At 34.8% G+C, this 16,687-nt stretch overlaps 1 protein-coding gene across 2 annotated transcripts in view; it reads left to right on the top strand.

Moving 5' to 3' along the window:
* Positions 1–16,687, top strand: part of Tim17b (Translocase of the inner mitochondrial membrane 17b) — a 116,648-nt gene that overhangs the window by 67,953 nt on the left and 32,008 nt on the right. For both annotated transcript variants that reach the window (XM_090393175.1, XM_090393176.1), the window contains exons 5-6: positions 6,094–6,129; positions 11,702–11,776. In XM_090393175.1, the coding sequence (XP_090249301.1) occupies positions 6,094–6,129; positions 11,702–11,776 (111 nt within the window). The remainder of the gene's footprint in view (positions 1–6,093; positions 6,130–11,701; positions 11,777–16,687) is intronic.

Raw genomic sequence — 16,687 nt, forward strand, 5'->3', positions numbered from 1 at the left:
TCACTATTTCATATCCATTTTATCTTTGCTTATCTTTGCATTTATTTCTCCCAGAAGTAAGATATCTCATTTGCTACTCTTGTGTAACTCTCTCTGTAGAAGGTCATAAAAAGCTTTTTTTTTTTTTTTGCTTCCTAGTTAGTACTGTTTGTAGGAGCATAGATGTTTATTACAGTAACATTTTTGTATCTGGTTTTGAACCTAGCTTTTATTATTCTTTCTGATTCTGAGTTCCATTCTAATGGTGCCTTTCTTGCCTCCACCATAATCAAATTGATGTGCTTTTCTCGGATTCGTACATTCTCCTGATGTAAAACATCCAAATTTGGTTTAGATTTGGATACAAAAATATCCTTTCCAACGGCTTCTGCCTGATAGTTTCTCTAAGAGAGCTTTTGTAGTTGCTAGCTACAAGTACAACTCTCCTTCTTTCTCATCTGGGCTTAGGACTGGCAGTGGCAGAGTTTTTTTGATCCTCAAGGCAGGAAAAATTGAAAACAAATACTGGAAACTTGAAATGTAGAAAGGCAGTTGAAGTATGTAATATTTGTCCTAAAACTGTTTTAGGACAATACAATATGGGAGAATAAAATGGGGGAGGAGTATTGTTGATGATAGCTGATGAGCTGCAGCCAAGGAAAATAGAAATTGAATTGCTGGAGAGAGAAAAGAGCACATTTGAGGCCATTTGGTGTGAGATTGTGGCTAGCAGAACAAAATATACAATTGGGTGCTGCTATAGACCAGGTGATGGAAAAGATGGTGGAGATAGTATGCACAAGCAAATAGAAGAAATGAGTGGAAGGAGGGTAATTATTATGGGAGATTTCAACTATGGTCGCATTGATTGGAGTGAGGAGAGGACACACGAGAGGAAGGAATTGGATTTTATTCGGTTATTAAGGGATAACTATCTGCCACAGCATGTAATGGAAAATACTAGGGGTCAGAGAGAGTGCTTGACCTAGTAATTGCATCTGAGGATTTGGCTGTAACAAATATGACCACATTGCCACCAATTGGTGTGAGTGATCATAGGGTCTTGACTTGGGAGGTGACTAAAGGTGTGGAATTTACAATTAAGACAAGGTACATGTGGAATTTTCGGGCTAGTAAGTATGACAAGCTTAGGAGTTTGATTAGTTCAGTGCCATGGCATGTACAACTGCAAGGGCCAGAAGTTGATAGTGCATGGGAGACAGTTATGAGGTGTTTGCATGAAGCAATGGCTGACTGTATACCTAGAATCCGAATAATAAATCAAGTAGGGGTTAAATGGATGAATAACACCATTAAGCTTGAGCTGCAAAAAAAAAGAAACAACTAAGGGGGGAATTTAAGGAGAAAGGTGACCGGCAGGCACATGAACAGTACAAAGCGCAGGCCAGAAGGGTAACGATTGCGGTAAGAAAAGCAAAAGAGGAATGACGAAAGAACATTGGCCATGCAGGCTAAAGAGAATCCTAAACAATTTTTTTCACAAGTAAAAGAAAAAATGTATATGACAGAATGATTTTAAAGGATGCCGATGGTAGGGAGGTAACTGAATCAGTTGATATAGTTGAGTTACTGAGTGAGCACTTTGCAAGAATATATCATCCAGGTGTTGACATTGCAGAAATGAATGAACCAATAGATTATACGGGAATTGTGGTGAATGAAGTGGAGGTGAGTAGTCTATTGCATAACCTCAATGTCATACATCTGTGGGATTGGATGATATAAGCTCGTGTCGTACATGCAGCGGCTAAAGAATTGTCAGTACCCTTGACCGTTTTGTTTAATTTGAGTCTCGGGTCTGGGTTAGTCCCGAGGAGGGTGGAAAGAGGGGAAAATAGTTCCACTGCATAAAGGAGGTTCGAAGATTGCTGTTGTAAATTACTGACTGATTAGCATATCAGGAATCGTTGTCAAGGTCTTGGAGAAATTAGTCAAGAAAAGAATACAGGATTGGATAGATGAAAATGGGATATTGTATGGGGGACAACATGGTTCTGTGACCCCTTAGTAACAGGCTCACGTTTTATAACACAGTGACTGCTGAATTGGATAAAGGTAATGGGTTTACAGTGATTCTACTGGACCTTGCAAAGGCCTTTGACAGGATACCACATGGAACTCTAATCAGTAAACTGGGGCATATGGGGTTGGATATAAGGTTGGTGAGATGGATAGGAGAGTGGTTGATGGAGAGATACCAGAGAGTGGTTTATTCAGGAATTCAGTCCAAAAGACGGCTTGTGACTAGTGGTGTGCCGCAGGGCTCTGTTCTTGGACCACTACTTTTCAATATAACTCATCAATGATATAGGAAAGTATCCGAGAGGAAGTGTTCACTTGTTTGCTGATGATGCAAAGTTGGGTAGAGCAATTGTGAGTGCACAGGATGTCAAAATTTTATAGGATGATTTGGATAGTTTGGAGGACTGGGCTAGGGAAAATGGATGTCAATTTAATGTGGCAAAGTGTAAGGTTATGCATTTTGAGGTGAAAAGAATAGCAGCAGTATATCACATTGGTGGAACCGTACTCCAGGAAATTGAGGCCAGGGATTTGGGAGTGTTGGTGGATAGGGAATTGAAGTTTAGAGAGCACATTGCAAAAGTGGCTAAATCAGCTCATCAAATCATTTGGCTTCTGAAAAATACTTTAACAAGCAGAGACAAACAAGTTATTGTTCCTCTGTATCGAGCCTTGATAAGACCCCATCTAGACTACTGTGCCCAGATATGGGCACCAGGGTTTCTTCTTGATGGGGAGGAGGTGGAGAAGATCCAGAGACGAGTGACTAAGATGATAGCAGGTCTGTGGAATGAACCTTATGAGAACAGGTTGAAGATTTGTGGGTTGCAAAAATTGGTCGATAGGCAGAAAAGGGGTGATATGATTGAGACATTCAAATTACTGAAGGGTTTCTATAAGATTAATCCAGAAGATATTTTTGAGAATAGGACTGGTGGTGGGAGGACTAGGGGCCATACATGGAAGCTGGGCAAGAATGTGGTTAGCAGGGGTGTTAGAGCTAGGTTTTTTACTTGGAGAGTGGTGAATGAGTGGAATAAGCTGCCAGAGTCTGTTGTGGGTGCTACAACCGTGAATGAGTTCAAGGCGAGGTATGATAGATATTGTGTGAATGTCGAATAGTTGTTCTTGACATGATGTTAGGGCCTCCCTCGATGAGTCTGTAGACTCCTTGGAGTTGCCCGGAATAATAATAATAATAATATATTTACGGGCTGTTGGGTATCATTCACTATTACAGTTGAAACCCTATAACAGTTTGCAGGGATCACAAGAATAGTGCCTATGTCGCTTCATTTGACACTTTTCAGTAGTTTGTTATACTAGTATCTATGTAGTGTGCTGTAACAGTGTTTGCTTGATTCAGTGTCAGCTGTATGATGTATTGCATTGATTACACTACATGATACAGGAGACTGAATCTAAAATGATTTTGAATGCTCATTTGTGCTAATTTATTTTTAAAAAAAAAAAGATAGTAAAATTGAAAGTGATAGAATTGCTGAGGATTTTCCTTATTGATTATTCTAGGAAAGATATATGCATTTGAGAAAATGTAATGTAAATTCTTGAAGGGAAAATTGGTGAAAGAAAAATCCATCCTTTCATTGGACATCAACAAATGCCGTGTGGTCACTCAAATGCTCAATGATATGCCACACCAGTCTTTGCTATGTGGTGGCCCTGTTATATGCTTTTCTGGAGGCTTCAACTGTCTGAAGATCAGCCACTCCAGACACTATCCATCTCATTGATAGTCTACCCCTTCCTCTTTTTCCAGGAACTTTACTACCTCTGTTACCATTTTGAGAAGTCCTATTTTGATTATTCTAGGAAAGATATATGCCATTTGAGAAAATATAAGGGAAATTCTTGAAGGGAAAATTGGTTAAGAAAAATCCATCCATTCATTTGACATCAACAAATAAACCATATGGTCACTGAAAATACGAATCTTCAGAAAGTTGAAGCCTTCAGATGCTCGATGATGTGCCACACTAGTCCTTGCTATGTGGCCCTGTTATATGCTCTTCTGGAGGCTTCAACTTTCTGAAGATCAGTCACTCCAGACACTATCCATCTCATTGATAGTCTACCCCTTCCTCTTTTTCCAGGAACTTTACTACCTCTGTTACCATTTTGAGAAGTCCTAATTTGATTATTCTAGGAAAGATATATGCCATTTGAGAAAACATAAGGGAAATTCTTGAAGGGAAAATTGGTTAAGAAAAATCCATCCATTCATTTGACATCAACAAATAAGCCATATGGTCACTGAAAATACGAATCTTCAGAAAGTTGAAGCCTTCAGATGCTTGATGATGTGCCACACCAGTCCTTGCTATGTGGCCCTGTTATATGCTCTTCTGGAGGCTTCAACTTTCTGAAGATCAGTCACTCCAGACACTATCTATCTCATTGATAGTCTACCTCTTCCTCTTTTTTTCCAGGAACTTTACTTCTGTTACCATTTTGAGAACTCCTATCCTTTCATCGTATCCAAAGTATTTCAAGTTTCTTCTGTCAGTATCCTTAAGGAGCCTTAAAGTTCTACCAATCCCTCATAGCACTCATCCGTTTGTCCACTTTTCAGTATATGATAACCTCAACAGCCTTCTGTAACACCACATCTCCAAAGTAGCTATCCTTTTTCTGTCAGACTTTTTTTTAGGTTTCAGGTCTCACATCCATAAATCACTGTTCGAAAAACGGATGCATCCAAAATCCTCAACTTTTTTTTTTCTCCCCCCTGTGGAGATAGATCCATCGTTCTAGATTTTATACAAGTGTCTGGCTGTTGTTTTAGCTATTCTTCTTCTGTCGTCTTCTGAGCGGTAATTCTTTATGTTAATAATGGATCCCAGGTACTCAAACTTGCTGACTTCCTCGATTCTTTCTCCATTAAGATACACTTGTTTCTCAGGTGCTTCCCTGTCTGTATTTCATTTGAATACTAGTTTCCAAAGGGTGTAACTATCTGTTTAAAGAACACAAGTTGTAATTAAACAAGGCCTGATTTTTGCTTCACAACAGATGGTCAAGAAATGGGAATATTATGAGAATCTCTGTTTAAGCATTGTTATCTTGAATAGAAACCATTATAAAATATGGAATCTATAGTACACCAAAAAATGATTATGTAGGAAGTATATGGTTTTTGAGGATTACACAGTGACAGTGAAACCTGCTTATAGTTCTCTTTCACTTAATATGAACACCTTAAAATTTCTCCTGTAATAGTTTAATATTTACTCAAATTACTCTATTTACTTATTTCACTTTTATACTTATTTACTCAGATAATTATCAGTTATAGGCAGTTACAGAAAAGAAGAAAGCATATCAAGAGTTTATAGCAAATAAATCAGCATGTGTTGTGAGAGAATATCATCTGTGCCTGACAAATTATGCGAAACTCTATTCACTACAGAAAAAAATATACTTGCCCAAACCCCTTTTCCCATGTTTTTAATGATATGTCCCAGGTTAATGATGTCATTAACCTGGGACATATCATTAAAAACCAAATCCATAGGAGTTCCATATTTTCTTAGCATTAAAAAATTTGTTGATTTTTTTTAACTTAAATAAAAAATATTCTGCATTATTTAATCTGAAGCTAACTAGCTGGTAAAATCTACTTGCCACGTGTATTTTTTGAGCCCTGACTATCATAATATCCTGTATACCTCCTGAAAGTATAAGGAATTTGGTGATGATGATGATAATTATAAGGATAACAGTTTTAAAATTTTCTTGAGGAATCTGTTGTTTTAAAAATTATGCATAATGTGTGCAGTAACATGTTATATCTTTTGAATAAGTTTAACATTGTGAACTGAATTGTTCAGGAACAACTAGTTGATTGTGATTAATCAAACATTCATAATGGACACTTTTTGCTTATTATCTTTGAATTGTTTGGTCTCCTGAAAAACATCTTAAGTAAACATTAATGTTAACTACATTTCTGATTAATTAAATATCCTGTGAAACATCCTCCACCACCTTTCCTGATTTGCTTTTTGATAATTCTCTAGATAACATATCTTTTTTTTTTTTTTTTCACAGATGGTACAGGTGCTATGGTGGGTTCAGCAATTATAGGTGGGTTTTACTTAACTCTTAAAAATAGCTGCAATTTTTTTAACTGATCATTAAAACAGAAGTATTAACATGTTTTTTTTTTTAAAAGACTATTGAAATTGATCTTGTTTGCTTTTTAAATTTTTAGATACAGTAAAATTTAATTTATCCAGCTGCTAGAATAAAGTGATATCAATTTAGATAATGTGCTGCTTTTCAAGCATATTATCTAAGCTGGCAAAAGTATTTAAAAAAGTTTTACCTGATTTATTTATACTTTTAAACTTATAACATTGCTTTTTTATATATCATTAAGATAACACATCTCTGTTAAATATCAATTACAAAGTATGAAATATAAATCCCAGTATTTACATTAAAATCCCATTTGGTTGAAACTTGGGTAATTCAGTGTACGTTATAATTTGATATACAAGGCAGATGGATCCCTTTTCTCTGACAGTGATGCTTCAGTTTATTGATTTTGAAACATGCTTGATTTTTAATTTAATACAAATCCACTTTCATTGACATTAGGAACTAGAAAATATTTTGGATGTTTTCCCCCCCTCCTGATGAACAGAAAAGATTATTACTGAAACATTTAAGCAATTATGATGTATTCATTAAAAAAAGAACTGTCAGTGAAAACAGCATTGGGTTATAATAATAGAATCACCAAATTGAGTAACAATAATGCAGTTTTAATTGAAGTTGATCATTTGAGTGGAAGGGAGGATCTATGCACAGACAGCTGACAGTTCTCTACGTGGATCACCCTAATTGGTAGTGAGCTACCACTTGCATATTGTAGAAATAATTTATTTTCTTTGATGAAACAAGCTATCCAAAGTGAATTTGGTCAGCTTACTTCTTTTTGCCATACTAAGGACCAAATTTATGTTTTTCCAAAGAAAAATTTAATAAAACAACTTTGACCCTAAAGCAATCCTTTATATTATAAATTAGTGTAATTAAAAATAAATAAGAAATGGGGAGGTGCAAGTGCTTAATAAAATGTTTTGCAGAAGTTGGGACACATTTGTTTTCGTTGAATTGGGCCTCTATATCTTCATGTCTTTCTTTATGAAGGCTTTTGGATAATTGGTTTTGTAAGGTCAGCTATTTCTGTTTGTGACCTATGTGATCACAGAGACACTATGAACTCAGATATTTCAGACTTCTGATGAAGCCAGTTTATGTGCTGGATGAAGCAACTTGGAGGTGGATAGAATGTAATCATCTTATAGTTCTTAAGCACCTTGAACATAAGGACATGTTATACTTGTGCTTCCTTCTTCAGATTTCATTCTTCTTGTTTACTTCCATTATCAGTGGATTCTGTTCTCAGGTATTGCCAAGTGCCTCCATATGAGTTGTGAAGATGTCACAAGATCTGCCTTCATTTGGAAATACTGTATTCAAATCCCATCTAGCATACAAAGAACAATTATAAGGTTTTGTCAAATGAAGATGAGTTAATCTCAAATAGAAGTAGTAGGGTTTTTTCTCATGGAAACATGGACTTTTCTTTTGCACAAAAGACAAACTATCCACAGAACATAAACAATTAACAGTTATGGCATGCTGATCTTGTAGCTTTGAAAGTTTATTTTTCACTTGGTTAGAGTATAATAAATTTAGTTTAATCCTTTATCCAAGTGTGAGCAAACAAAGTTTGCACCTGAAAGTATCTTTAAGACTGGGGTAAGGTGGTACAACACCAGAGCACTCCTTGCAAAGGTGGAGCAAGATACCAACACTCCTATCTCAGTATCTCCCATAATGCAAAACACATCTCCTTGTGGATATGTCTAATGTTATGCATTAAGGGAAGGGCCACAACCCAGACTAGTTTCAACCTTTATTGAGGTCTCTTCACTGGGAGCCAGGCTCAAGTGGAGATACCAGGCAGAAGCATTAGCAGGTCATCTCTACCTATAGGAGTTGCCAAATGGTGTGCCACCCTTTTTTAATCCAGAGTAATTTATCTGGGTAAATCCAGAGTAATTTATTAAAAAAGGGTGGCACACCATTTGGCAAATCCTATAGGTAGAGATGACCTGCTAATGCTTCTGCCTGGTATCTCCACTTGAGCCTGGCTCCCAGTGAAGAGACCTCAATAAAGGTTGAAACTAGTCTGGGTTGTGGCCCTTCCCTTAATGCATAACATTAGACATATCCACAAGGAGATGTGTTTTGCATTATGGGAGATACTGAGATAGGAGTGTTGGTAGCTTGCTCCACCTTTGCAAGGCGTGCCCTGGTGTTGTACCACCTTACTCCAGTCCTGAAGATACTTTCAGGTGCAAACTTTGTTTGCTCACACTTGGATAAAGGATTAAACTAAATTTCTTGTAGCTTTAATTATTATTATTATTACATAACACTTCCAAGGAGTTCAAAGACTCATAGAGGGTGGCACCTACTCTACAACTCTCCGTCTCCATCACTTTACTAACCACAACCACCTTCATCTATCTACACCAACACTATCTACTGCCGACCATCACCACTAGTATTTTCACAGACAATCTCAACACATCCATGCCCAAGGCGGGATTCGAACCCGCAGCCTTTTGGCTGGAGAGCGAATACGCTAACCACTCAGCCAACCAGGCTGGCATTAATTCCATCTTTAAAAAAAAGCTCTTTGTTTCCTGAATCCTGATATTGCACTTTTTTAAAATATGCCATGTGGGAAACTAATTTCCTTCATTTAGGAAATAATTTGTTTCCTAGACCTACCTGTGACTGTTTTGGCTCATTCAGTTGAGGCTTCCCTATAAGTTAAAATAACAGAAAAATTTTTTCTTCAGTTTTGAAAAAATATTAATCTATCCTAGAATCCATTGTTCAGAAAATTAAAATCTGGATCAGAAGGAAATTCTGGATTGGATCCATAAAGTGCAAAATGCACAATTAACCACTGTCTCACTCATACTAAACTATTGGTGATGACAATGGGAGAAGGTATGAATACATCTTTCAGTATTCTTTCCGAACACTGAGAAGACAGAAGTTTACCTAATATTTATCATAAGGTGAACCACAAGTTCACCTTATGATAAACTATTCATTGTAGTTAACATAGATTACTGATAACTTTTTCCCTCCGTGTGTTTTTTTTTTATTTTATTTTTATGTTTAGAAAGAAGACTCACTCTATACTGGAAGATATTTGTTACTCTTCCCATCATCATTGTTATCAGAAGTCGTTACCGTATTTACTCAAATATAACTCGCACTTTTTTTCCCCAAAATTAAAGCTAAAAAATCGCAGTGTGAGGATTTTCAGAAACTAAAGTTTTCAGAAGAAAAAAAAAAACTGAAATTGGGTATGAACGCTACGTCCAGCCTTGAGACTCAAGTTTCCTTGTGTGCATCGTCAAAGTCATCTACCCTAATAGCACCATCTTCTTTCCCATTATTTCAAGCAAAAATTACCAGTAATTTACAAGACTTGAAATGCGTAATGAACAATCCTTCATGAATGACTAATGAGAAGTGAAAGCAGAGCGTGAAACAAACAGCAATGGTAAGCTGGTAGAAATAGCACAGCTATGAAGAAGTGCATATGATTGGTGCAATATTAACAAAAGATCACCCGACTCACTGGCAACGGCAAGCCAACGATTGTTGAGTTGAAATGCTAGTTCTCTTCAACTGAATTCCATAATATCTGAAACTACCATAATAAATTCACTATATATTTCTTAGTTTTAACACATTCACAACGGGGCGGTGTTTGCCCATTTATCGTTCCGGTGGAAGTTCTCATTACCATTTGTGTACCATATCACGCAGGCGGGCTCAAGTCACATAAAGTTTCAACCCTTCAGTTGAATTTTATTGCTGCTTGTTTGTGTGCCACTTCCACGTTGAGCTGGCAAGTGGACTCTCACACACGTTATATGGCATGTTTCAATTTGTGGTAGAATTTTATTTGAAGTTAGCCTTTGTGATCTGTCTTAATGACATTGAAAATTTCAAATGCAATCAAACACTTATTTCATGTAAGTGAAAAATTGGACAATTGATTTTAGTTAGATACTGTGTTTGCCTGTGCAACATATGGTTTTGCTCGAGTCTATAACAGCGTAGTTTCTGTGGGAGGGGACATGTGATTCGTTAGTTAGTGCCATTTTTTATCCCAGTTGTCTCTAATTGCACTATTTGTTGACAAATATATTACACAAACTGCAAATGTCTCTGTACCTTATTCAGTGATACAATAAAACTACTTGTTTTTTTTATGTCTGCAGTATGAAGGGCTTGTTGTTTACCGTGGAGAGCAAGTCACCATTGCCCCAATGTGAAGGTGTTTAAACTTTTTTTTTGTGTGGGAGGTATATGTGAAACTTTTTAATTTCTTTTTTCATCAGTCAGGAGTGCGAGTTATATTCGAGTAAATATGGTAGTCAAAATAGTGGTGCTTTGTACTGATGCATTATGTTATACTAATAGCTCACTTCATCTTTGCTAAGAACTGGGTTTAAGTCCATCCCTTTTTTATAATAGTTTCAGCAACAAATTTTTGCAAAAAAAAATTATAGTTAGAAACATTATTCATTTCTGCATGAAGAAGCTTCATATGTTTCTCTTCCTTCAAGGTAATCAAAACCAAGTGCAAAATGATTATATTCTAATCATCCTTCGAGTTTTTTTTTTTTTTTTTTTTTCCTCAGTGTAGAAATTGGCTTTGTTCCTATGATTTTCAAGATAATTTAGATCCATTAGAACCACGCAGTGGTTCAGCAAGCATGACAGCAACCACATGGACTGTAAAAAAATTCATTATTGTAAATTATGATTATTTTTAGACCATAACTAGACGCTAGAAGATTGGGAAAAAGTCCAATGAGTCACGATGCACCTTGTTCTGTACCAATGGTAGGCAGAAAATTTGGCAGGAGCCCTATGAAGTAATGAACCCAGCTTGCCTTGCAAACATAACTCAAGGTTCTGGAGGTTGTTTCATAGTGTGGAGTATGTTCTGTTGGAACGAGTCCCCTGATATTGTTGGAAGGTCGGATGTCCTCCAAGGAATTTCTAAACATTGTTGCCGATCAAGCCCCGCAATGTTGACTTTTTATCCAGCAGGTGACTCCTTATTTCATGGACAACATTGCTACTGTCCATCATTCAAGAATTGTCAGCAGTGGTTCTGCAAGCATGACAGCAACTTCCATCTTCTCTTGCCACCACAAAGCCCAGATCTGAATCCCATTAAGAATGTATGGAGCATGTTAGAAAAACAGATCCAGGAGCAAAAATCATCTTCTGTGAAATCTGAGCCAGTTAAAGGACTGTCTAGTAAGCACTTGGTATGTTATAGATGTAATCCAGCACCTTGTGGAATCTGTCAAACCGCATATGTGCTGTAATTCAGTCTAATGGAGATCCTTTAAATAATATTTAATGCATATTATTAAATAAAAGTTTCTAATTCATTGGCCAATATGTACGGTTCTCGCCTTATGTGCCACATGGATATAATTTCTTAGAAGGTTCTCAAATGGGAAAGGGAATTGGGAATGATATTTTCTGACACATTCAAGATTTCATTATCTTTAATTCATCTTTTTTTTAGGTGGTGTCCTTTTAGCTCTTATAGAAGGTGTTGGAATTCTTATTACCAGATATTCAGCTGAACAGTTTAAACCAAGTGAGTACAGATAGTGCTGTTATAAATGCTATTTTTTCTTCTTATAATTGCTTCTGTATTTACACTTAATGTTTTTCTTTTAAAGGATAAGATAAGCTTTGGTTTTTTAGAGAAGTTTTTAAAAGTTTTCCAATTATAGATCAAATTCCAGAATATGAAGTTGGTGTATATGTAAAATATTAGTGACAAATAAGTGTTTGTCACTAATGTTTTGCATATTCAAAATTACAACTAAAAAGTTGTATATCATACAATTTTTTTTTAAATTTTTCATTTATTATTTTCAAGTATATGTTTATAAACCTAAATTGCTAAATATATCATATATATTGTATTCCAAATTTAAATAGTGAGTGGTAATTTAATAAAGACAAGCACTAAAAACTAAAAAAGACTTTTTTTTAACTAATGCCTTGCATGGTACTGTGAGTTTCAACTTAAAACGGAGAGAATTACAAAAAAATAAATGTGAAGCACAGTTTGGTCAGTGTAATTTTTACTCTGTTCAGCATTCTTAAACATAGTTAATTATATTCAGACATTATTTTATCCTACTAGAAACAAAAACAGTAGATCAGTATATTCATAAGTATTTTTTGAATACATAATTTTTGAAAATGTGCTATCCTATATGCCAAGATTATAAAGAAAGAAAAGGATGTAAAATGCAGTATGACTTAAAATAATGTATAATGATTTTAAAGAGGAGGAAGAACATAACATTTTAGGCATAATTATCTTATAAATAGGGATGCGCTGAATATTCAGTTTTGCTTTGGCCAAATCAGAAGAAAGATTCGGCTGACTGAAGAGGAAAAATTCCTGTTACATGTGACATAATCAGGAAAAGCTTCTCCTTTTCTTGCATATTTGAATAGAAGGGTTTCCAAGGCTAATGAGTAAACTTATTCTGCATTACAATTTCTCAAAAAATTTTTTCAGCACTAGCTACCAGCATATTACTCGAAAGTTTTTTTCAGAAATTCATAAATATTTACAAAGAAATCAGGTGTATACTACTCCAAAAATGTGCTGAAAAAATAATTTTCCTACATCGTAATTTTTCACGAATTCATTTTGATTATTAATTTCATAATTATTCTTAATATTTGACAATTTAAAATAAGTTCCATTAATATTTTTGTTCTTTGAAGAAATAAGTGCAAGTCTTTATTGTTTTTTAAATATAGTACTATATGTGAAATTAAATGATAACTTTATTATATCAAAATGGAGGAAATTATGGATCCATCCATATGTATTTTATAGCCTAATGTAAGAAAGAAAGTGAAGTTTCAAAAATTAACTGGCGATCTTATTAAACCAACACAAAAATCCGAGTGGTCTTGACTTGAACTGTTTAAACAACACGAACTCTGCTCACAACACATATATTTACCTTTTATTAATGCATTGAGTAATTTTCACTTGCCTGAAACACCAGACTTAGGATTTACATTGACCACTATAAGTAAAGGGTCCGTTCCAAAAATTAGGGCATTCCCCCAGATCACTCTAACCTCAACGAGTGACCCAAAGAATCATTGAACTCGCTACTCATCAGTAGTTCTACTCAGTGGTATGGTGAGCCTATAATTGAGTGGAATCACCAAGCAGAACCACTCACATCTCAGGAAAAAGCATTCACTGAAGCAGCAACCTCGATATAGGCCACCTTGGAAAACACAGAGCCCTGGAAGTCCTATAACTCTCCTAAGGCAGAAACCTAAAGAGAGCAAAAACTGTCATTCAAGTTCGAAAAAACTTGCAAGTAGAAATGAAAACCAGAACTCATTCAATACTGTTAGTAAGTTATGTCAGAAAGTTAAATTATCACAAGTGATCTCTAGGTGGATGCATAATAAAATATTAAACTACAGAGCTGAGAAGCATATAGTTATCTTGCATAAGATACTATAATTGGAAATATTAGAGACATATTTTATAGCAAAATGTGGAAACAGTGAAAGTGAGAAATGTAGGTAAATTTTCAAAACTTAAGGTTTTTCTAAGTTTGACTATGAAATATGAATTGATCCATAATATCATCCATTTCAATATCTCACTTATTTCAAATTGGAGCATCTTGGCTATATACTTAAATAAAGTTTGCACTTATTATATTTAGGAAAAGTAAAATTTTATTTTCCCTTTTTATCAAGAATATTCTAAAAGTCTTCAATTTGACAATGTAAAATAACAGAAATAGGAGATATAAAGATATATGCTTATTTCATGGCTGAATATACATATGTATAGAAACTTGGAGAGATTTGAATAAGAGAGAGAGAGAGCTTATGAGATTACAATCTCGGCATCAGAGTTGTTTAGCTTGCACTACATACGAAACTTTCCAAGTTTCTTAAGTAGTGCATGAAATATGGGTTGATCTGTTGCGATTTTACAATGCTGAAATGAATACATTTAGGCTCTTCTTTGATAATTACTCTTAAGCACTGACTTCTGTTCACTTGTGAAAAATACAACTCTCTGAAATAGTAGGAAGTAATCTAGGGGATTGCTTTGGCATTGAATGAGAATTCTTGTCATTTTAATGATCTCTGATGAGAACCACTGGTTGGAAGCAGCTGTCAGGCCACTGAAACCTTAATCAAAAGAACTAATAAAAAGCGAATATATGGATGCTTCTCACCAGTATCTTTTAAGTAGTGCAAGCTAAGGCAACTCTGATGCTGAAGATATACTCATTAGCTCTCCAGTCAGTTTTCGAAATTTGAAAAGTTTCTGTATGTATATATTTGTTTATTTTCATGTCGTTACGTATTATTACGCTTTTTTCTTCATTCTGCAGTTTGACTGAAGGGCTGAATATTCAACCAAAGTATGATTAAATTTTATAAAGAAATATTTTAAACAAAAAAAAAACCCACTCATTTAAAATTTTTAATGAGTGTATTTTTTCTACAAAACGTATGTTTATAAAATTTAATTCAGTATGCTTTGACTGAATCTTGCTTTATTACAGGAGGTTACACATCTCCTGTAATAAAGTAGCAATATAAGTTGGAAATTACATGACACATTTCAAGAAATGACTTGTAACTTGCATACATTTTTTTTTATAAATTATTTCATATTTTCCATATCCCTTCCCCTTTCAAAAAATGTTAAACTTATAGCATTTAGTGGTGTTCAATAATGTAGCATGTACTCTGGATTCTGTAATTCAAGCACTTCCATCCTTATGCAGAATTTCATAAGCATCCATGTCATTGGGATTAAAATCTATAGCCTGGGGGTGGAATAACAGATACTGTCCACTCAGCCAACCTGGCAGTCAGTATGAAAATGATCTGAGAAAGTCATAAAAAAGTGTGGCTCATGCTGACTGTTCTCACATATAAGAAAAAAAGAAAGCGATAAAAAACGTCAATCGAAATTGTTTATATATCAACATGTGCAACATATAGAAATTATTTTGTTTAACTAGTACAGGAGAATATGTTGCCACCAGCAGTAACTTTCTGAACCATTTTTAAGTGCTGTATATGCTGGAATGTTTGATTTTAATGAAAAAGTTTTTATTCTACTGGTAGCGTAGTGCAGACACAGGTTTCACAGGATACTCTGCTGGAGCGTCCAAGCAGATTAATAAAAAGTTGGGTCAAAAAGTTTGATTTTAGGGCTGTGGTAGACAGTAAGTAAGTAAGGCGCTCAGTGGAAAAAGAGCAGCGAACAGTGTTGTTCATGTTAATGAAGCAGTTATACAAATAACATGACACTAATTCAGGGTACAAAAGTAAGCAAGGTACCATCATCACCACATAGTTTTGAGTAGGATAAAAATGATTGTTGATTTTAAAAAAAGATGCATACCAAAGTTTAAAAAAAAATCAAAATGAAGAATCTTTCAAATTTGAATTGTTTACTCAAATATGCAGATATAATTGGGAAAGAAGTAAAAGACTGAAAATCAGAACTAAACTTTGAGACATTTTTCAAATCGGAAAAAAATGGCAATTTATTCAGCAGGGAAGAATGTGGGGAAGTTATCTGCAAGGACAGAAGATGAAGAATTCCCATAAATAGTTAGAAGCAGTCCTGGAAAAGAACAAGTCATGTTTGAAAGTTATGTGAAGTAACTTAGCATGTGCCTTCAGGGGACACAGCAAAAAAATGTAAGTAGGTAGGTTAAATTATGTAAAAGTAGCTAAACAGAAGTAATGGCAAGCTTTTAAAAAGAATTCGATAAGTATCATGAAAGTTGAAGGAAGTATAGAAGCTACTGAAAAATCTTAAAAGAAGAATACCAAAAAAGAATCAAAGATGAGAAAGGATATCAAACCTAAATATAAGGATATTTTAGATGTTTGAAATAATTACTTGGAACAGTATTAAGTAAGAAAACTGATTACAAAAATATAAGAAAATAGTAAGGAATGTGTACATTTTAATATTGGTAATAGAGGAAAAAGCTCTTAGAAAATCTGAAATATAGAAAGATAGCTGGAATAATGTGATATTTAGTCAAAAATATAAATTTTTGGCTAAGTACAAATTGCTTGGGCAGAAGGATCCCACATGGTTGGAGTAGAACTCTTGTTATGTGTATCTATAAAAAAGCAAAATACAACTGCATGTGAGTATTATGGAAGAATTTTATTACTGAATTTGCCTCACATGTCAGATAAGGCTTTCAAAACATGGTAGAAGAGAAACTTAGTGAAGAATAATCTAGATATAAGTGAAGTACAGGTAACCCTCGTATAATGCGGTCTACAAATTGTAGTATCCCTTGTTCAACGCGGTCTACAATTTCTAATAACCTTTCATTGTTATTTTTTTCATATATTTTTCACTGCAGGCCTTAAAAAACGGATTTTATCTTCATTAAATTTGTCTGCCTGTATCGCTCAAAGTAGTTAAAAGTATCGAATTTAGTTTTATTGT

The sequence above is a fragment of the Typopeltis vanoorti genome, chromosome 5 (genome assembly GCF_054136105.1).
Source record: "Typopeltis vanoorti isolate ZY-2024b chromosome 5, IOZ_Tvanoo_1.0, whole genome shotgun sequence".
NCBI lineage: Eukaryota > Metazoa > Arthropoda > Arachnida > Uropygi > Thelyphonidae > Typopeltis > Typopeltis vanoorti.